The following is a 22,144-nucleotide window of genomic DNA, read 5'->3' as shown; positions in this document are numbered from 1 at the left end:
GTCCAGTTACTCTTTCTTGGCTCAACCCACTTCACAAGGTGGTCGCCAGGGGAAAAATTGGATAAGGAAGTGCTATGTATACTACCAAAATGTGGAATATAAATCTAATAAATAAAAATATTACAATTTTTAATCAATGGAAACATTTTCAAAGCTGCACAATCATTTTTGTATCATTTTTCTCCATTTTCACTTTTATGTTTGGGGTAGGCGGCATTTTGGGCAGCAAGTTTGGGATTGCTTTACAGCATTTTTTTTTTATAAGAAAAGAATAATGGGTAAATGTTTAAGGAGGAGGAGAATCATTTTCAGTGTGGGCTTGGAAGCTAAGCATAGTTAGGGCCTGGTTAGTACTTGAATGGGAAACTACCAAGGAATATCAGAGCTGTAGGCTAGACTTCTAAAAAATCCTGGAAGAAGGCAATGGTAAACCAATTCCATCATCATGCTGCCAAGAAAATTGCTTGGATATAAGCTTAATTCAAAGGAGATTTTGAATTAATTCAATTCCTTTGAATTAAGGAGACTTACCTTTAAAAAAAAATCTTGATGGATAAAGCTGAAAGTAACCTGAAGTCCTGAAACCCGCAAAATATGCAGGTGCCTGTGCCCAGGATGGACATAGGCACAGATGAACAAATTTTAGAGTTGATTATTTTTCTGACTTGGTTGATTTTAGAAAATTGCATGATAGTTTACATAATGCTTACATTAAGACAATGGCTTTTTTGTTTTTTCCTTTGGACAGGCTGGGTGACTGGTAATGGAAAAGGCCTCATTTATCTCACTGATCCCCAAATCCATTCTGTCTCTAAGAAAGAAACATCAGGCCTGACAAACTTTGGAAAGAAAGGGATATACAATTTCTTCAATTATCAACATACAGAATGCAATGAAATCTGTTCCCGTCTTTCACTGACAAGACCTTCAATAGAGAAACTAAAGTGACATTAGGTAATGGTCAGCCCCTTTACCCAAGAGTCCCTGCTTTGACTTTTTGACAAACATCTTTTCCTATTGTTATGTCTGCACCATAATATCCAGTTAAATTGCGTTATGCATGTTCTAATATCGAAAATCTCATTCTTTAACAGGGGACAGATGTTACCCATAAGGAGAGACCTTGCATTTAGTTACTTCTCTTTATCTTACTCTTTGTACAATTGCAATGTTGTGTGCACACAAGTCTGATGTTCAAAGTGCAGACATAGCTCTGTGCCTAACCATCATGCAAGTTAGTCATTGATGGGAAACTTGGCCCTTATAAAAGGCAGCCTTTGCTCTACCTGTTGCTGGCCAGAAATGGTCGACACTTCAGCGGTTCACGGCCAGCTCCACACAGCAGAGCGAGCTCCTGCTTCCTCCCCAGCTCCTGCCAACCCAGCAGCTCAAAAACTTATGTGAGTAGATAAATGGGTACTCTCACCCCGGTGGGAGGAAAAATGCTGGCGGCGCTTGCAGGGGAGACAGGACCAAGTTGCCGGTAACACGGAAGCCGGGCACGCCCGAAAAAGGCGCAAAGCAACAGAAACCCCGCCTCCTGCACTCACCAGCTGGGCTTTGCTCTAGGAAGGAGGCAATGGCAAACCACTTCCGAAACACCTTGCCTTGAAAACTGCAGGGACTCGTCCAGGCAGTCGCCGCAGAATCAGTAATGATTGAGTGCAGATTAAAAAAAAAAAAACTTATCTGGAGATGATCATTAATGCAGCTGAGCAGAGCTAAATAGGCTTGATAAGACTCTCAGCTGAGCCAGCAGTCATGTTCTTTATGTCAAGCATTTTAAAGTATATTTTCTTGCAAAAAGACTGCATTTCTCCCTTCTTCTATTAATATTGCCACACAAATAAGCCAGCTGAGCACTGTTAAATTCATAAGTCAGCAGACTTCAACAACCGCATGATTTGGAGTTGTACATTAAATGAGAGTTCTGCTTTGAACTTGACCCATGGCACCTGACTCATCTTCAACTTAATATTATCCAAGGACCAACAAGGAACACATGATAATGGTTGCCTCCATATTAAAAAAAACTTCTCATATTTTAGTCATAGAATTAAAATGATCCAGAGAAATACAGAAGAAGAGGAAAGTGTATTTATTTTTTCCAATTATGATGAGCTCGTGGGCTAATAGGTCAGGGTCTAATTATCTGGTATCCTGACATTTCTTCAGCAACTGTGGCTAGCATTGTCAGAGGTAAAAGTGGTCTGCTCTCTAGCACACTTCTTAACAGGAAATCAGATAATTAGACCATGGCCTATTTGCCCAGAAGCTCATCACCATTGGATTGACACTGGCCATGAAAGCCTGCATCAAAATATTTATTTTTTGTTCCATTTTACCATGAAAGCTACCAAACTGTTGTGCCACAAATCAAAATAAAAGTAACATCATAAAAACCTAAACACCACTAATGCCACCATAAAACATTAAAAACAACAATGAAACCATTAAAAGCAATTAAAAAACCACAGACTTAGTCCTTTTCATAAAATGTATGTGTCAATAATATTTCTTATACCATTTGAAAATGCATTGCAATATTTTTGCTTTGGATGTAGAATGGAAAATCTGCATTATCTTTAAAACTGATCTCACATGCTAAAAGCATTTGTGAGAAGGAAAGATCCATTCCATAAAATTGTTTCTCTCCAAAAACTGGACTTCATTTATTCAGTAGTATTTATTAAAGAATGTACAGTCATAGACCAAAATTTTAAAAAATAAAAAATATGAAATAAAAAATTAATAAATAAAAATGTTATTTATTAAATAGAAATTAATAAAGAAAATGTAATCGTGGAAAGAACTTGAATCTAAGGAACTTAATTGAATATGAACTTGTTATATATACATGTTTGTGTATGTGTGTGTTTAATATGTAATTAAAATGTTAGAACAATTAAATTGTTAAACTGATGTAAAGCTATTCAGAGCAGAAATAAATGGGGATTCTCCAAAAACAAATAAAAGCGTACGTGTCCTGGGGTGCAGCTACCCAAAACGATTTTGAAATGCCGGGGTTATTTGAGAGATCAGGTACATGATAAAATTCATCTTTTTTTTAGCAAACATTCTTTGCAATCACCAAGCCATCTCTTTCTATGCTAGTTTCCCAGCCTTAATTTAAAAACCCACCGTTTCCCAGAGCTACTTATGAATGAAGTGGTAGCCCATTCTGCTACACCGATCAATGATATTGTCAGTGATCCTGGAGCAAAGGGTGTTGCTCAGAGCTATTTGATATATTCAGACTGCTTCTAGTTTGACACTCATCCTCTTTGAATGTTTTGTGGCATGTATGCTGTCCACAGGCATCAATGGTGCTTGCCCTGGGTAAAAGCAGCTGTTGCCTTTTATTTTCCTTTCCTTTTCTTTCTTTCTGTTTTTAACTGTTTATGAAGCAATCTTTTGTGTTTTTTGATCAAAGCTTATAATTCATGGATGTGACCTCCCTGGACTTTTGCCAGCTACCACCTGGAGAACGGGAAAAAGAAGCAATAGTGGCATTACAACGTTTCACTTCCTAAATGTTTCATAAGGGAATATTTTGACTCCCAGGGAACAGTACTGCACATTTTCTTGCACAAAATCTATTGCAGCAACTGAAGCTCCCAAATGGCTCACTTTCATTTTTTTGAGGTTGGTGTAGGAGAATTTCTAAATCAACTGTGGGTCTCAACCCTTTTTCCCCTTTAAAAGTAGTAATTACCATTGCGGCTTTCCCAATGTTAAACAATGGTGGGATCTCAGCTATAGAGCAGACATCTGTTTTATACCACCCTGTGATGTGGATTTCTTTTGAGTGGGCCATTTCACATGACCCTGGAATTCCTACCAAAATGTGAGTTGATAATTTGCAGACTGAGCATGTTTAGATCAGTGCTTGTCTGGTTGCTTCACCATACACCCATTTCCCTCCCACCCTTTTTTTAAATGTATCTAGAACCTCATTTTACATTGGTGATGCCTGATTTGATATGGATGTATATTAAATAGTGATGCTCAAGGGCAGAATTTTGGGGCAGACTTCTAAGGCCCACCTAAACAGGAAGATTTCCCCCCAATACAGTAGCAGGTTACCATGGGATTAACATATTAGATGTAATGATGTAGTATATATTTCCACCCAAAGGAGGTGGAGGTATGAGACTATTAGGTTCTGAGTCTAACTGCACAGGTAAGAATAAGGCAAGATCTACACTTAAAATGGCATTGGTGATGGAGAGTGGAAGAATGTTGATGTTTTTAGTAGGTGGATAGAAGGGAAAGATAATGAAGATGAGAGGAAGTGAAAGAGAAAGTAATATAGTTAATGAAAGTCTGATAGTTGGGCTGGAGAAGACAAATCTACAAGGAATAGCATGAAAATTGAAAAAGTGGAAGAGTAAACTTGGAGTCAGACTTGGAAAGCAGTTGAAGAAACCAGGGCTGTCAGGTCAGCAAGAAGTCAAGATTAGATGGCAATCTGCAGTGAGCTTGGCAGGAAACTCAGGGTCTGTGGCTGTTTTCCAGGCTTGAGAGGCAAGGCAAGCAAAGCAGACAGGAGCAGGAGCAATCTCTGGGTTACTAGTCCCTCTGGTGCTGTACTGCAGCAGAACATTTTTTGCAGTGGAGACAGCATCTGGAGCCTGGGGTAAGAAGTTCCAGAAGAAAAGGTAACTGTGGCTTCATTGACCAGGCATATCCACAGAGACAAGGACAAGCTAAGATTGTTGATGATCTATTGTCCTCTCTGTTGCACAGCAGTATATTTACTGGGATTGCTGGATCTTATGGTGCTGGGGGATTTCAACTTACCATCCTGGTTAAGGAGGCAGCCCAGGAATTCACAGCCAAATGATGTCCCAGATTATCTTGGGCCTAACACAATATAGGTGGAAACACATTAAACCTGGTCTTTATCTTGGAACAGTTAAGATATTTCCATCAATCCTTGTCATGATCTGGACCCCTTTTGATTAATTTGCTCAAAAAGAGGATCAAGAGTTGAGAAAATATCAGTAAAACTAACAGTAATGTGCATATTTTTTCACAAAGAAAATAACCAAAAAAAAATTTATCTGTGTTGTTGCAAATGAACTCCTTATGGGCACAATTCCCATAACTTTCACACTCATCATTCTCTGGATCTGAGTTCTGGTACCTGCCAAATTTCAGGTGTAATGGCTTAGTCCTAGGCTTTGTACATTATACGTTATAACTCAGTGTGATGTGCCAAGCCTGCCACATCCTAACATTATTAGTGTTTTAGTTGCAAATTACACCTATATATTTGCAAGAGATAATACTCTCTTGCCATTTAAATAGAAAACAGGAATATTTTCTGAACACAGCACCTTTTAGCAGACTTCCTCAAGCTATTTTTTAGGAAGATATGGCCAGTTAATTAAATGGCAGTGCCTTTTTTAAAGATGTATGGATATCTCTCTTATTTTTGGATAGATCAGGAATATTTCATAAAAGAATGTATCACTTAAAGTTTGGTTTAAAGAAAAGGAAATGGCTTTGTTTCTGAAACTGGAGGGAGCTTAGATTTTGTACAGCAGCTTCTTTATCCTGCTTTTATTACCTATATGATGTTTTTGCTGCATTGTTTGATTATATAAATGTTCTGTCACAGTCCAGAGCTATAGAAGAAATTAGGTGGTAAGAGGAAAAAGCTGGAGAGAGAAAGGAGGAGAAAATTAAATCTCTTTTAAATCTCTGTGCAAAATCTTCAGTGTTGGGACTTTTGCAGCTGCACAAGAAGAAAAATGCATTCAAAACATATAATGCAAGTGTGAATAATCCTTTTCTAGAGTCTTGCTCACAGACTCCTCCAGCTTTGTAAGGTGAACTTGAACTGGGTCATCAGTTCTGCTTTCGTTCCCATTGCACACTGTCTATCACCCGAGGGCATTCAGCATCTTGACTGTGTTAAATAGAGAGCAAACAATCCATCAATGATCTCAGAGCCACTTTCTCATAGAAAAGTAAAATCAGCATGTGACAGTACATTTGGCTCCAGTGTTTTGCAGATTAAAATGATACATGACAGCTCACATGTTCCTGGGAAGATTATGCCAGTTCTTGTTCCACAGCCAAGAAAAACAGATACCAATCTACTCCTAAAATTTAACCAAGTATCTGGGTCTCTGTCTTTCTCCAGAAAGAAGGTACTCAAACTCTTTTCAAGCCATGCTGCTAAGCTAAGATATAGTGGCTCTCATTTTCTCTGCTTGCATGTTGATATGTTCACTTAACAATTTCAAATAAATGGAAGGTAAATCTATGTTTTTGCAGCAAACACAGTTTAATAGATATAACCCAATTTTACAGCGATATATCCCAAAACAGTTTTATAAAGTGCAATATTAAGGGTTTACAACAATTGTGAAAAGATTTGTGCATGCATCTTGGGACCCTGGCCCAACTGGGGATTCTAGACATTGGTATATAGGTCTACATCCAGTCAACAGGACAACACAATGGCTAGACTCACGCATTTCAGTAAGCTATGATTTTTTAACATGGGTTATTGCTAACAATTGTCTTGGTTTGCATATCTTGCTACGCCAAACTCAAAGTACATAATTTCTTACTGTGCATTAGGTCTAATTGCAATGCATGAAGCTAGTCATTGTTTACTTTGCATTTTTAAAATGAGCTGCTCTGAAAAAGTCTCTGACTAAGCTGTAAGCATTAATATTAGATATTCCTTGCCAATTAGTTATACCCCAATTTTTTATATTTGTCAAGTTTACTTCTAAAAACTTCACCACTTAAGACTGATTCTGGAGGTTGAATTTTTGCCCATTATGCATCCTGAAATAAAATTGCTATCTAAATATATTGCATTCTATCAGTCAAAGGACAAAGACTATAGTAGACATTTTTTTAGCACTATTCCCAGTACTTCATTTCATGTTTATTTGTTGATTGATTGATCTCCCACCTTTCTTCCTAAGGCAATTTACCTGGGAATTTTCCTTCAATCCATCCTCACAGCAGCAAAACTGTGGGGCAGGTTGATCTAAGACAGGTTGATTGGCTGAAAGCCTTCCAATAAGTTTCCATGGCTAGATTGTATTGAAACATAGTCTTTCCGGTCCTAGTCCAGCCCCACATGCTTTCCCTAAATAAGTAAATAAGTTCTGCTATAGCTGGAAACAAGAAGCCACCAGCACAGGACTGCAGACCTATTTGGCAAGAGCAGTGGATCAGAAGTGGTTTGCCACTGCCTCTTTCCTAGGGCTGAGAGAGAGTGACTGGCTCAAGGTCACCCAGCTAGTGTGCCTAAAGTGGGACTAGAACTCACAGTCTCCCGGTTTCTAGCTTGGTGCCTTAACCACCACACCAAACTGGCTCTCATTATGGTACCTTCATATTGTTTTTTCTCATACATTAATACAATCTCTGCAAACCAGATGTCTTTCCAAATTTCCCAGACAGCACAGTCAATGCACAGAAGGCTACTTCCTTCTGTGTTTCTAGGAACTATTCTAAGCTGGGGAAAGGCTGGACTGACGATTCCAGAAAGGCAGAAGGAAGCAGCCATGCTAGGGTTTCCTCTATTCCTCTGTCAAGGGAGGAAGCAGTGTGTAAATGCTCTACTCAATTCAGCAATTTGGTATTAGAAGCTTTATGCCTATTTATAACATTGACAGTCAGTATCAGAATTATTACTTGCTTTTTGAGTTTTGCTTTTGTGGTTGGGCTTTATCCATTGTATCTTTAAAGCGGCCTTCCTCAACTTTCTGCCATTTCTGTATTATGCTACAACATAATACAATTCTCATCTCCAAACAGCATGGTTTATTATAGCCCAAAACAGCTGAAGATCAGCTTCTTCTTTGTTGTGCTGTTATGGCTGCACAGTCCTTAAAGTTGACTGTAAGTTTAAAAATACTGTTTAATTAACTCCTTAGCTATTATGCTATGTCAGTTTCAGAAGACGAAAGATTTATGTAACCTGAAGAGAAATCTGAGTATTTATATTTTTAGTCTCAGACTCAACCCGCAAAACCACCTATACAGTAGCCAAATTTATTGTTGCAGTAATTAAAATGAGGCAAAAACTAACATCAAATATAACTTGACAATCCTGTCTCTTTCCTTTTCTTTCAATTGTTTGATTTTATCTGGTTATATCTATTGCTGATCCCTTGTTGTAAATAAAGAATTTGAATAATTAGATTTGTTTTAAAAGGCAATGTCTTGAAAAAATACACTACTGATTTCAATAACAACTTTAACCAAATGTACTATGTCCAGTTCTGGATAATATATTTTAAGACGTATTCAGACAAATTGGTTCTAGGCATAAAGAAGGATAAGAAGGACGGTAACCTGGAAATTAAGTCTTAAAGAAAAGAGTAAGGGAATTGGGAAAGTTCTGCATCAAAAATGAAGACTGAAGGGGTGTGATAGCACTGTTCATGTCATCAGAGTGGGTGGAACTGAAATTTTGTTTATATTTGTTTCCTGCATGTAGAGGATACAAAGCATTACATTTTGACCAAATTCAATTCAGTCTCACCAATATAGAGATTACAACAGACACAAAAAGCTTATTTGTTTATTCTTTCCTAATTTGGTGTTTCAGTCATACCAATAGTTATAGTTTTTAATTTGTATGTGTGATCTCTAAGTTGTAGAAATCACCTTAATAATCAGACTCCTTTGAGCAGCAAGTCAAAGATAACTAGCAATGGTGGTAACTTCCTATTGAGCAAAAAGGCAGATGTTCCTAGTAGATTAGGCTTAATTGTCAGTTAGATCTTCCCTTGCTAGAAGTTCATCCAGCGGGTAATTTCTCGTTAACTGAAAACTATGGTTTACAGTTAGCATAATGTGGGAATCAGCTACAGTTGCTTACTCAACAAATCATGGCTTAGTATGATGTCTGAATCCCATCAGCTACAGAATGATTTGCTTCAAAAGTCAGAGTCAATTATGGGACATAGTCATACTGAGTTCACTGACCATGCTCAGCCTTAATGTGGTTTATTTGACTGACTTTAGCTCAGAATATGGATCCAGCTAGTGTGGTTTATAAACTAGGATGTTAAGCTTTATGAGTTATTCAAGCCACTTACTGAATGAACATGGCTGATCCAAACTATGGCTTAGCATGATATGTAAAATCCATTATAAGAAAGTCAGTTTCTTTGGGCACAACAGGACTAACTACTAGTCTGGCTCCAGGCATCTGGGCAGGCTGCTATTGGGTGCAGGATGTTGGACTAAATAGTCATGGGCGTAATTTTATGTTCTTAATTTTCAAACAGTGTTTTTAGGGTCAGATAAATTTCTCTAACAGCCATCAGTGGCACCAGCTATTTTTGTTTACTTCATTGTATGTTTAATCATTTTCTTGTCCAAATGATCCATTGGCATTTTTATTTAGTTACACCAGTTGCCCTCTGCTGCCATGTGAAAAGTTGCTTTGTCCCCTCTTTTTACTAAATGACACTAGTTGATCATGTTGGAGCTGTAGTAGTACCGACTGATGTTCCTGAAGCTGGTGGTAGATGAGAGACGCAGCTCTCCTTAGACTACAGCATCATGTTAATCAGAGCTGATTTGTAAACGGCGTCACCTCTCCTACCCCATCAATGGCACAGATGCTGCTTTGTGCTGCCTGAGACCAGGCAGCTATTAACAGCAAATCCAGCGAGGGAAATTAATGAAAGACTCTACTAATAAAAGACAGCTCAAGACAGCCAAATCAACTTGCTCCAAGCAGTAATTAACTTTTAGAAAAAGCTCATGAAGGTAAATATTCCATCAGCAATGGTCCATGCTGTCTTCTCTCTCTCTTTTAAATAAGGGCAGGAGAGAGGAAGCAAAAGATAGAGAAAAGCAAAGCAAAATATAACTATGAGATTCCACAAAGTAAGAAGTAGTTGCTGCAGTTCCCTTCTCATTTAAAGTTTCTGGCACAGAAAATATGCAACAATGCTTAAGAGGCTAAAGAAAATATGACCCACAAGTATTCTTCTTGGTAATTAAAATGATTAGGAAATCAGAAGTAAAATCCCATCTACCCTTAATACAATTATATAAATGACCACATTACATATATTTTGGGTTTTTTTTTCTTCTTCCTGGAAGTTAACTTTTGTATAACCATGACCATTTGTTATGAATTTAGATTTTAATATCCACAAATGCATTACAGAGTAGCATCATTCAACTTGAACAGTTGCCATTCACTCTAATGAAGCTTCAGCAAGGAATTTCCCATAGATGGAGTGGATGCTAAGGAAGACATCACTCAAAGACCTGGGTCCATGACTTGATACTTCCCTTAGTCCCATCAGACTCCATCTTTTTTTTTCTTTTAGTGAAAAAAAAAAAGGATAGTTAATAGGCTGCCAAACAACAGCCTCATGCAAAATTTATTTTCAAGGATGCTTATGGATCTTACATATACCCCAGAATCATTTTCAGAAAATAAAATAAGCAGCATCCTGAGAGAAGATAGGAAGCAACCTTACCAGTCAGGCCATTTGGAAAGTAGATGTTTTATAATGGACCATACTCATTATGTCAACCATTCTGTGAGAATACTCATTAACAAAATTCTAAATGTGTCCCCCAGTCTAAAATGCTTGAAGATCCATATTATTTATCATACCTTGCTTAACAGTAACATATTAATTGAGCTAGCTGGCTGCAAGCAATAAGCTAAATTATAAGCCTTGGTTTACAAACTACAATGGTTTTGTTCACACATTGTGCTAAGCTGAAACCAAACATATCACATTATGAATTAGTGCAATTTGTGAACTCAGCTTAATAAGGCCCTACATGGCTTCAGACCTGGTTATCTGAGGCACTGCCTTCTGTATTTATCTGCCCATCCAACCAGATCAAATAGGGTCAATTCTCTTCAGGTCCTGTCCCTATGAGATTGCTACCTGACAGCGTTTGGGAAGTGTTTTGTTTCCAAAGCCACTTTTACTCTTTGAAACTCTCTCCTGGTTAGCTTCATTCCTCTTGGGCTTCAAGAAAATGGTGAAGACCTACCTCTTCCTTCTTGCACAGGAGAAGCTATGTTACAAACGAAATGTGACATTTGTATTTTTAAATTTTTATTATTATATGCGCTTGGGGTTTGGAGGTTTTTATTTTATGTTGACATGTCATCATTTTAGTGCCTTCAGGAATGAGTAGCATACAAATAAAATGAGTAGCATACAAGAGGGTTAGGAAGGAAGGAAGGAAGGAAGGAAGGAAGGAAGGAAGGAAGGAAGGAAGGAAGGAAGGAAGGAAGGAAGGAAGGAAGGAAGGAAGGAAGGGCAATGTTTGAAAAGCCATTTGCCCTCATCAGAGCTGCTTTGATGAGTTATATCCTTGCAATCTTTGTATCTGGCCATGCTTGTAGTTTCCACTAAAGAACCAACAGTGGTTACTGCTGCTGTCAAAATTTCAGGCTTACTTTTTCAAGATTCAATATTAAAGGAAGGCTGAGAGAATGTACTGTGAATTGTATATACCTGCATTCAATTTCTTCATTTAATTATCACATTTCTACCCTGCTCATCAGTTGAAAAAAAAACTCCAGAGCAGTTTATATATGATTAGTTAAAAGTAATATTCCTACCTGTAGGATTACATTATAAAAGTAATGACAAAAAGGGATAGGGGTAGCATTGGGATGTGAAAAGAAAGAAAATTATTATATATATTTCTTTTATTTTAAAAATTCCAGACATAAAAGCCTAGATAGATAGATAGATAGATAGATAGATAGATAGATAGATAGATAGATAGATAGATAGATGGGAGGGAGGGAGGGAGGGAGGGAGGGAGGGAGATTGCCTTAATGAAACTAATAGTAAAAGCAACACTCTACAAAGATTGTAACAATTCAACAGGTTCATCTTCCAATCATTTATTTAGGGCAAAGCTTAGGTAAATGAAGACATCCTTAATGGTTTCTTGAAAGCTGACAGTGGTGGGGCCTGGTGAATCTGAAGTAGCAAGACATCTTATAGGTGTGAGGCCATTGCAGAAAAGGTTCTCCTCAGCCTGAAAAACAAATAATTCTTAAAGTGATCAGCTGAAGGACCCTAAAGGAGTGGAGTTTTCAGCATATCTGATGGGATTCTCATCTTGCTTTGCTGCAATGCAACAGACTGGCTGCTGCCTAATCAAATCTCATACTGCCTGGATTCTGGGGGACTGTGTCCCATAGTAATTCAGATAACACCCACCACCACCACTGCCAAACAAAGCTCATCTTATTACTCTATAAATGCTCCTACAATATTTCTGGATCATAAAAGAATTTTGCAGCAATGCATACAAATATAATATGAATGGACAAGAGTAATTTATTTTTAATTGGTAGATGGTTGAAAAGTTATTTAAATACAACAAGGGCAACTAAAGTTATATGGCAAATCTTGAAGTCTTTCACTTCAGCCACTCTTTCAGTCCAGTCTGTGAGATAATAGCCTAACTGGAGGACAGGAGTGTTTAAGCAAATACAAAACCAGAAAAGGAAAATAAAAGCCACTTGGGAAAAGCCACATCAGATTAATTGTCAGTGCAAAATGGAACTTCAGACATATTTTTATTCAGACAGTTCCTCACAATCTGAGGGGCAGTTAAAGATACCACAAATCAGTTTTGGCTTGCAAAAGATACTGGGAAACTACCAGTTAGAGAATAAGAATAATGTTTTGGTCTGCTCATGTATTTTAAAGGGCAAAGCACGAGAGTATTCTTTGGCTCTGAATTTCTTGATTGGTCAGAATTCTCTACATTATTGTCCATATCTAAGAAAATACGATTAGGGGACACAGTTCCATTCTGCCCTTCAACAGCGTGATTGTGCTGTTGAGCGCAGCTGTTCCAAGCTGCTCACCACCACATCAAAATCTCCCCAACAAGGCTCTGATGACGCTTGCCTAGAAAACACAGGCTTAGCCTCCATTTAACTGTCAGCCTTGCTCCTGGCTCCGTTTTATTCCTTCACGCTGAGTTTATCTGATTACTTCAGTCAAGTGAAACAGAAGGCCAGTTGACATTGTCAAGTGAAGCTTCAGTCAAATGTGTGGCAGACGATCATCAAGTATTTCATGAAGAGGCAGAAATAAGCTTCTGAGGAACAGGGAGATGGCCTGAATAGAGCTGGTGCCATACACATTTCTGTCATGCAAACAAATGCAGAATAAGTGTTGCTGTGCACTAGCCCCCATTAGCCTGAATTGTGCATGCAATGCCTTTCTCAAGATTTCCATAGTTTAGTCCAAAGTATGTTTACTTGGAATTAAGTCCCTCTATGCTAAATAGGATTTACTTTCTACTAAGTATGTGTTTAGGGTTGCAGCCTGAGGGTTCAGTCCTAGAAACCAAGGGTGTGCAAATGTTTTCAAGATAAGGATCGCATTAGCTTTCTGGTTGCCATGTTGGCGAGAGGGGGGACATACTCCAAAATTGGAGGGGACCAGAATAAAAATGAAATTTGGGGGACACCAAGTTGGAGAAGGTTTTTCTAAACTATTTTTAGAAAAAATAGCAATCTTGTCTTTTAAAAAGTTTCTTTTTCCATGTTCCGTAATGTTTACTATTATACTAATGTCTTCTGGAAAAAAACTTGTTGGCATACATATTGTAAATACATAAATCAATCATCTAATTTGAGAAGTAATCCTATACTCTCTTGGAAGGTGGCTGAACGTATTTATAAGTTAGGAGAGAAATACCATGATGCTACTGGCAGAGAAAGAAATTGCTGATGCATTGGCATATTAAAGTGTACTAATTCTCTGATATGCCTGCAAAAAGGCCCCCAAATTGTATCTGTCTTGGAGCTAGCATAATTAAGAGTCACACTGGTTGAGTTTGGCAGCCTTATAATCTTGGTTAGATGAATCAACTAAGAAATTTCTGATGGACAAAAATGGTGCACTGAATTCCCATGGCACAACTACTCAAGTCACAGTTGTGTGTGCACGCGCAGCCTCTTAATACTAATAGTAATTCAAATTGCAGATGCCATGTTTTATAAGACCCATCTCACCTTTTCTCTCAAAAAACAAAGAATTGCTTCATCTAAATTAATACATACCTTTACTTCATGCATAACTTTAAGACCAAAGAAAATTTTCTTATATTGTTGTTTATCCTTTTGCAAAGTTATATAAAATTAATGATTAAGCTACATTTAAGGAGTAAATCCATTCAAATCATTACAATTCAAGGGATGACTAATTTGTTTGTTTCTTTGTTTATTTATCAGATTTATATAGCTGCCCATCTCACCGAAGCAACTCTGGGCGGCAAACAACAATCAGATGAAAAGACAGATAAAAACAACAGAAGAAATATAAAAGCATATTAATACATACCGTAAAAACCAGAAATACAAACCATAGGAGAGGGAGAATAAAAATGGCCCCCTCAGCAATGGAGCCATCCAAATAGGTCTCCAGTTCCCTGGAGCCCCAGGCCTGATCAAATAACCAGGTCTTGAGGGCCTTTCGAAATAGCAAAAGGGATGGCACTAATCTAATCTGAGGATGAAGGATATTCCATAAGGCAGGCGCCACAGCAGAGAAGGCACGTTTCCTGGGACCCGCCAAATACAGGTACCCAGCTGATGGTACCTGCAGCAGGCCTTCTCTGTGAGATCTGATGGGGTGGACTGATGTAACCAGGGAGAGGTGGTCCCTCAAATAGCCTGGTCCTATGCCATGAAGGACTTTGAAGGTTAAAACCAGCACCTTGAATTGGGCACCGAAGCAAACTGGCAACCAATGCAACTCGCAGAGCAGAGATGTAACATGCGCTGTTCTCAGAGTGTACATAACTACCCATGCCACTGCATTCTGAACCAGCTGAAGCTTCTGGATACTCTTCAAGGGCAGCCCTATGTAGAGCACATTGCAGTAGTCCAATCTGGAGGTGACTATGGTGCGAGTGACTGTGAGCAGGGCCTGCTGATCCAGAAACAGGCACAACTGGCACACAAGATGGAGATGTGCAAAGGCCCTCCTAGCCGCAACTGCCACCTGCTCAAGCAGGAGTTCTGAATCTAGGAGGACCCCCAGATTGTGCACTGGGTCTGTCTGGGGTAGTGCAATTCCATCCAGGACCACAGATGGCATAGCCCTCGAACCACCAGGCCCCAAAAACCACAGCCACTCAGTCTTGCTAGGGTTCATCTGAAGCCTGTAGTTCAGCATCCAGACCCTCACAGCCTCCAGACACCAGGATAAGACATTCACAGCATCGCTTAATTCGCCAGGAGTGGAGATATGTAATTATCATCAGCATACTAATGATACCTCACCCCATGGCAACGGATGAGCTCACCCAGCAGCCTCATGTAGATGTTAAAAAGGAGAGGAGAAAGCACCAATCCCTGTGGCTCCCCACATAGTAGGGGCCGAGGGCGGGACTTCTCCTCAACAATCACCACTGACTGGAATTGACCCCAAAGGAAGGAGGCAAACCAGCACAGTACCATGCCACCCACCCCCCATCCTGAGCCAATCCAGAAGGATACCATGGTTGGGTATTGAAAGCCACCAAGAGGTCAAGTAGGGCAAGGATGGATGCATTACCCTCATCCTGCCCACTCTAGAGGTCATGCAGAGGCACAACCAATGCCATCTCTGTCCCATCCCCAGGTCTGAATCCTGACTGAAAGGGATCCAGATAGTCCGCTTCCTCCAAGGTCCTCTGAAGCTGTTGCACAACCACATTCTCTGTCACCTTTCCCAGACAAGGGGGGTGAGATATTGGACAAAAATTGTCCAGTATAGTGGGGTTGAGTGATGGCTTCTTGAGGAGAGGATGAACCATGGCCTCTTTAAGAGGTGAAGGAACAACCCCCTCACTCAAAGAAGAATTAACCACCGCCTGAACCCACTCACACAACACCTCCCAGGCTGCTTTAACAAGCCAGGAGGGTCATGGATCTAAGGAGTGGGTGGCCAAGCTCACAGTCCTGAGGACCCTGTCCACTTCCTCAGGTCCAACAAGTTCAAACCATTCCCAGATAACCAGTCAAGACTTCTCCCCAGGCATCTCCTCTGGACCTACAACAAGGCCAGCATCCAATTGGGAACGAATCCAAGAGATTTTATCCAACAGGTGCTAAGCAAATTCCTCTGCACATCCCTGTAAGAGGTTCTCCATGCCCCCCTTACCTAGAAGGGCCCGTGTCACCCAAAACAGGGCTGCAGAGCAGCACTCTGCAGATGCAATAAGGGCAGAGAAGTACTGGCACTTCACCGCCTTTACTCCCATGAGGTAGGCCTTAATAGTGTCTCTAACCTGTGTCCAGTCGAGTGTGTCCTTTGTTGAGCACCAGTGACGCTCTAAACGTCTCTTCTCCCATTTCATCTCCCACAGTTCCTCTGTAAACCATGGAGAATGCTGGGATCCCCAAGAGGAGTGAGGTTGCATGGTTGCGATCCAATCCAAGGCCTCAGCTGCCCCCTTATTCCAAGTGGCAACCAGGGCCTTGAATGGACCGTGCAGCAGACCAACAGGGATAGCCCCCAGCTCCCTCTGAAATTGGGTCAGAGTCCATCAGTCGCCGGGGGCAGACCAATCTAATAGGTCCAACCTCCCTGTGGGTAGTGGTGCAAGAGAAACTCATGGAAATCAGGACATGATCTGACCATGACAAAAGGGACACCAAAAGCTCCCCCAATTTCAGATTACATTGCCACTGCTCCAACAGGATCACCAAATCTGGAGCGTGACCACTTTCCCGAATCAGGCTCTGCATGACCTAGGATAGGCCCATGGCAGTCATGGAAGCCATGAACTCCCATGCCACTTCAGACCCCATTCCCAGGGAAGGCAGATTAAAGTTCCCCAGAACCATAAGTCTGGGGAACTCCACTGCCAACCCAGAAATGGTGTCAAGGAGCCCAGGCAGGGAGGTTGGTACAACAGCAACAATCCCAACTGATCCCTAGAGCCTAACTTAAGTAACAGGGTCTCACAACCGGGGACCTGTGGGGCAGGGCCCCTGAAAGCCATAAGGTTTCCCTGATGACAGTCTCTGCCCCAGAGACACAGTTGATGCTACACTCGAAACCCAGCTGGGCAAATTTCAGAAAGGGCAACCCCAACCCCTTTCAGGACTCAGCCTGGTCTCGGTAATACATGCCAGATCAGCCCTCTCATCCACAATCAGATCACAGATGAGGGGAGCCTTATTACAAACTGATCTGGCATTCAGTAGCAGCAAAGATTAACTTTATGTGATTTCAAGCCATGGTATAATAGCACTGTTTCATAGAAATCCTAGAACTCTCTAGAACAGAGGTAGGATATAAATATTTTACAAGGACTGGATTATAAATGATGATTTTACAATCATCATTGGATTATGTGCATGGCCCAATCATATTTTAGTGACTTTGAGGGGCTCCAAAGATTACACCATCAAAATTCAGTGACAACTTTCTGATTTGCAAAAAGTACCAAAATCCATGTTAGTACATCAGAATTATGAGATTTAAAGTGACTGTAGTTTTCTTCTCATCACGCTTTTGGATGGTTTGAGTGGTGTGTGGTGGTAAAGCAGCTTTCCTCAATCTGATACTTTCCAGAGACACTGGGACATAAATTTGCCAGAATTATTCATGTTGGCTAGGAACTTTCAGTGTAGGTGCCACCATATCTGGAGACTGCCAAGTTGGGAAAAGCTATGGTGGTAGGGCTATCACATACGGGCTGAAAAATATTCATATGAACACTAGATGGAAGCAAAGAGATATCTAAAATTCCAAACTGTTTGTTGTCAACTAGTGGTCCCATGGATTTTGGCAGCCTTAATGGTAAGCATATGCTAGAAATACTCTTGGAAACCAAAATTGATTGGAGAGCAACAGGTTTTGGATGACCACCATCCAAGAATTTGTGAGAATTGTTTCCTTGTTTTTAAGCTACAGTGCTAATAATGTAACAAAGTAGACAGCATTAATCACATGGCACATTTAAGTGTTCTTTACTCTGAATGATCATTGAACCAGTTCCAAAAAGTCTGGATGTTCAAAACTGTATCAGTAGAAGATTGATATTTATTTCCACAGCCACTTCTTCATTCTGCCTCCTTAACGGTATCTTCAACATCATTAATTTCACATCAAGATTGTACTGAAACTGTGATTTCCAAGTAGGAGATTGAATAGGAGAGAATAAATTTAGACCAGCTCTACAGCTGGTGTATATTTTTCTTCCATTTCAACATGCAGTAGAAGGCTGAGATCCAAAGTTCTCTTGCTCACCTTCACCACATCCACTCCAGATCTTTCCAACGTAGGGATTTCCCAACCCTGAAAACCAACATATCATATGACTCTTTAAACACTGTCCCAGAAACTATAGGATTATTTCCTAAGTGGCAGTGTATTACTCTTTAAATTACAAGTAACTGGAAACCACCTATATTACTTTTAAATTTTCATGAGTATAAACAGATGCTTTTTACAGAGATATATTCTTTCCTCTTTTTGAAGCTTCATTGCATTTCCCTTTCAATGGCCACAAAACTTAAAGGGGCAAAGAATTTCGATCCCCCTGTGGCTCTGATGTTTGGCTTCTTGCATTTAATTTTGTGTTGTGATCAATGACAGAAAATTAAGGGAGGAACAGCTGATCAACCACCATAATAATCCATGTAGCTTCTGCCTTTGTTGTAAGACATTCATCCAGAAGAGGCAGGGAAAATATCTTTGTTTAAGATTACACAGCCAAATTATGGTTGTGTGTCAGGAACACTCTTTTTAATTATGGTGCTATGCTCTGAGAAGTATGCATTATCCCAGAGAAAGCAAACACAGGCCCTTGGGGTTAGCCTTTGTCACACTGGCACTAGGTTTGGCTTCTCAATGCTATTCTTATGCCAAGGAGGGCAATAAACCCCCTTGAGAGACATAGAACTGCCAGTTGAGCATTGATAGCATAGAGATGCTTTTATACTAAAAGCACAATACACACAGGGATCATAAAGATGTTTTCAAGGAAGATGACCTTTTTGTCAGGAGAAATTAAGCTTTTATGGCAAAGAGCTGCTATGGAAACAAGCAGCTTTTACTTTGCCTGACTTATTTTGGATGGATAGTTGTCCATTTGTTGTCTTTTTTACACAGCACATTACATAGCACAGCATTAACATTCTTGTGGAACCCAGTTGCTCCAACTCTATAAATGTAGACTTATGTTGCTTACTAAGAAATACCTCTTAGGTAAGTAGCATTTTTTATTACTGTGCTGGACAGGAAATCAGAAGAAAGACTTCAGCAAATCTTCATTTGATGAAATGAAAAGCTATACCAGAATAAACTTTGTTAGGTCGGGTTCTTTCTCACTTTACTGGGAAACCAATTGTATATGCAGATTAAAATAATGTCTCGAATGATTTGAGCTGTGTATATCTCACTGGTCTCAACATGGAAAGCGTCCTAACCTTTGTGGGTTTCTCAACACAGATTGCTTATAAGCCACAGTGACTGGTTTATCAATGTCTGGTTTTCGCTTAATGCACAAACCAAAGCCAAATAAGCTACATCATGGTTTAGAGACTGTATCTGAAAATCTGCATATAACTATTTTAAATAAATAATAAACAAGGCCATCCATGTGGGCAGAGGAGAAATGTTTGCCAAACATCCTCAGTAGAAATATTTTGAACAAATAAATTTGTTCTTCATTAGCTCTGTAAAGACTTGCCTATACTGTAACTAGAAGGCAGTAAAAAATTATGGCTATGTTTTCAAGGAGAGATAAAATGTCTATTTTTTAGATCTGAGCAAAGCCAAGGAAATCTATTTTGCTAATGGCAAAGACTGATATAAAAGTGGGCAATAATCTGTGCAAACAGGTCTCACTCTCAATCATTATGAGTCAAAGTTCCAATTTTCCCAGCCCCATCAAAAGCTAACCCCACTGAAGCCACGCTATCTCCCTTCTGGTTTAAGCACACTCAATAGCCTTGTATTGGTGCCATTATGTTTGGAGTAACAAAACAAACATTTTCCTCATCCCTCTGGTATAATTCAGTGGCTTGTAAACTACTGGCCCCCCTGTTCAAACATTATTCAATCCATAAACTTTCCAGATGGCTTTTGATAAGTTACTACTTTTCGGCATCTCAGTTAACCATTGTCAAAGTAGCTGCATTGTAGGGCATCTGCTGGAGTTTACCCTCTGTGAAAGGTCTGTTGGTGACCCCCCAGGCCTCCTAATACTACACACAGTTCACCTGCCTTCTCCAAGCAGGAAAACTGGACTCCTTCAGGGATACAGCAGCATCTTGTAGTCTTCCTCTCAGCATTTGGGCAGGTTAGACCTATGAGAAGAAAAAAAGCCAATACTGACAATGGCAAGGAAAAGGATGGGACTTGGACCTGGCCCAAGTTCCTTTTGAGCATGAAACTGAGCAAACTCAGGGAGGCAGTGAAGGACCGGAAGGCCTGGCGCAGTATGGTTCATGGGGTCACGGAGAGTCGGACACGACTTAACGACTAAACAACAACAACAAGTTCCTTTATGGCAAAATGAAACTAACAATATTGACTCTTCCTTTACAGAATTCAAATTACTGAAATAAATATATTAAGTCCTCTATAGTTTAGTATAAAGATCTTGCTGTGGTTGTCATTAGGAATGTGCATTAAAAGATTACACTATATCCTCATTTTTTAAACTTCTGTTAAGAGTGATTTTTCATTTGTTTGAAATGAACCCTCAATAGGCAATTAACTGATACTTGATTATTTCTTAACCAAGTTATAGCCTAATAGTGATCCACTTCATTGAACTACAGTTGAATATTGTAAAACTGCAAAGATACCATACTGAAGAGTCTAAATAAGTGGATGCTTTAACTGTTTAGAAATGAAATTTATCACCTGATTGGAAAAAAAACCCACCTTAGATACTTCTTATTTCTATAGATGATGATAGTGATTTATGGCCTCTGAAAGTTCATGTGGGAATCAGACCATATCTAGGCAATCAATAATTTAAGTTTGTAAATCCAGAAGCTTTTGGAACAGGGTCCCAAGAGCCAAAGAATTGTTGGGTTACCTCTCCAAGGGTAGAAGAGGAAATTTAATCGCAGAGAGTGAAGTGTGATGCTGTATCCACCAAATTCTACAAGTGGCTTTTCCTAGGGTTCAGAAATCTTCAGGAAATTTCAAAGGGAGATGTAGAGGTGGTTGGACAGTGTAAAGTATTTAAACCAGTGCAACAGAAAAGAGAGAGGAGGAACACATTTTATAAAAACAACCACCATAATGCAAACATCTCTAGATCTTCACTTACTATCTGCTAATCTGCCATCAGCAGGACACTGAGTATGTCAAAAGACTTCACTATCCATCCAAACGCTATAAACTTGGTTACTGGATTGCTCTATTCATCTTAATTATTTCACTCCCCTGATTTCTGACATCAGTCTACCCCAGTAAAAAAAGGTAACAACTAATTTATAACGATGTACAGTTTTGTAGCTCAGTGTCAAATGCATGTGCAGAGTTGGAACACTGTGCAAAACTCTTAAATCTCATTGATTTCACCAAGTTTAGATGTACTTTACCATGGGTTGTACCTAAAACTTTAATTTATAGATTTATGAATGAATGCTTCTGTCTTTAATACGGGATAAACCAAAATCATATTAAGTTCCTTGTAAGCGTCCTTTTGAGAGAGAAATTGGGAAGGAAAATCATACCTTCACCTAGCTCTTAGCTAAAAAGAGAGAACAACTTGTCCCTCTGGTATTCCTGGAGTTTAATTATTAAAAGGGACACTCTTCTTTTTTCCTCCTTCTTTCTCTCTCCTACAAAGTGTAAAGCTGGTCCTGACACAGCCCCACACACTGTCACGGTAGTGAAAGATTGCCTCTTGTTTTGTCCCTTCTAGCCAACTGCAAGATTTGGACTTCTCAGCCTCAGATTGCTGTTACATCAAAGCAGTGATTATGCAAATAAGCACTTTTAAAAGGGTGGGAGAGGGGAGAATTATTTATCACACAATAAACCCCCTACTTGGCTAGGAAACAATAGAGCTGATCACTTCTAGCCCAAGGCTGAAAAGGTGGGGGTTTTATGGAGCTAACCTAATTTCATTAATTCTCTTTTTACAGGCATCTCTCTCTCATTCTCTCCTACTT

The 22,144-nt window shown here is 39.6% G+C and overlaps 1 protein-coding gene across 6 annotated transcripts in view; it reads left to right on the top strand.

Moving 5' to 3' along the window:
* The window catches only part of ALPK1 (alpha kinase 1), a 72,132-nt gene extending 56,926 nt beyond the window's left edge, over positions 1-15,206 (top strand). For 2 of the 6 annotated variants that reach the window (XM_088132974.1, XM_088132970.1), the window contains one exon: positions 749-8,143. In XM_088132974.1, the coding sequence (XP_087989100.1) occupies positions 749-948 (200 nt within the window). In that variant the 3' untranslated portion in view covers positions 949-8,143. Of the gene's footprint in view, positions 1-748; positions 8,144-14,242 lie in introns of those variants that run through there. The other 4 variants (XM_088132972.1, XM_088132973.1, XM_088132975.1 and 1 more) reach the window with 4 other exon arrangements.
* The last annotated feature ends 6,938 nt before the right edge of the window (positions 15,207-22,144 follow it).

This window comes from Python bivittatus, unplaced genomic scaffold (genome assembly GCF_059951505.1).
Source record: "Python bivittatus isolate LINGU-HERP-01145 unplaced genomic scaffold, Pbiv_v1 ctg000070_np1212, whole genome shotgun sequence".
NCBI lineage: Eukaryota > Metazoa > Chordata > Lepidosauria > Squamata > Pythonidae > Python > Python bivittatus.
Note: the sequence above shows the minus strand (reverse complement) of the source record. Positions and strands in the feature narration are given on the sequence as shown.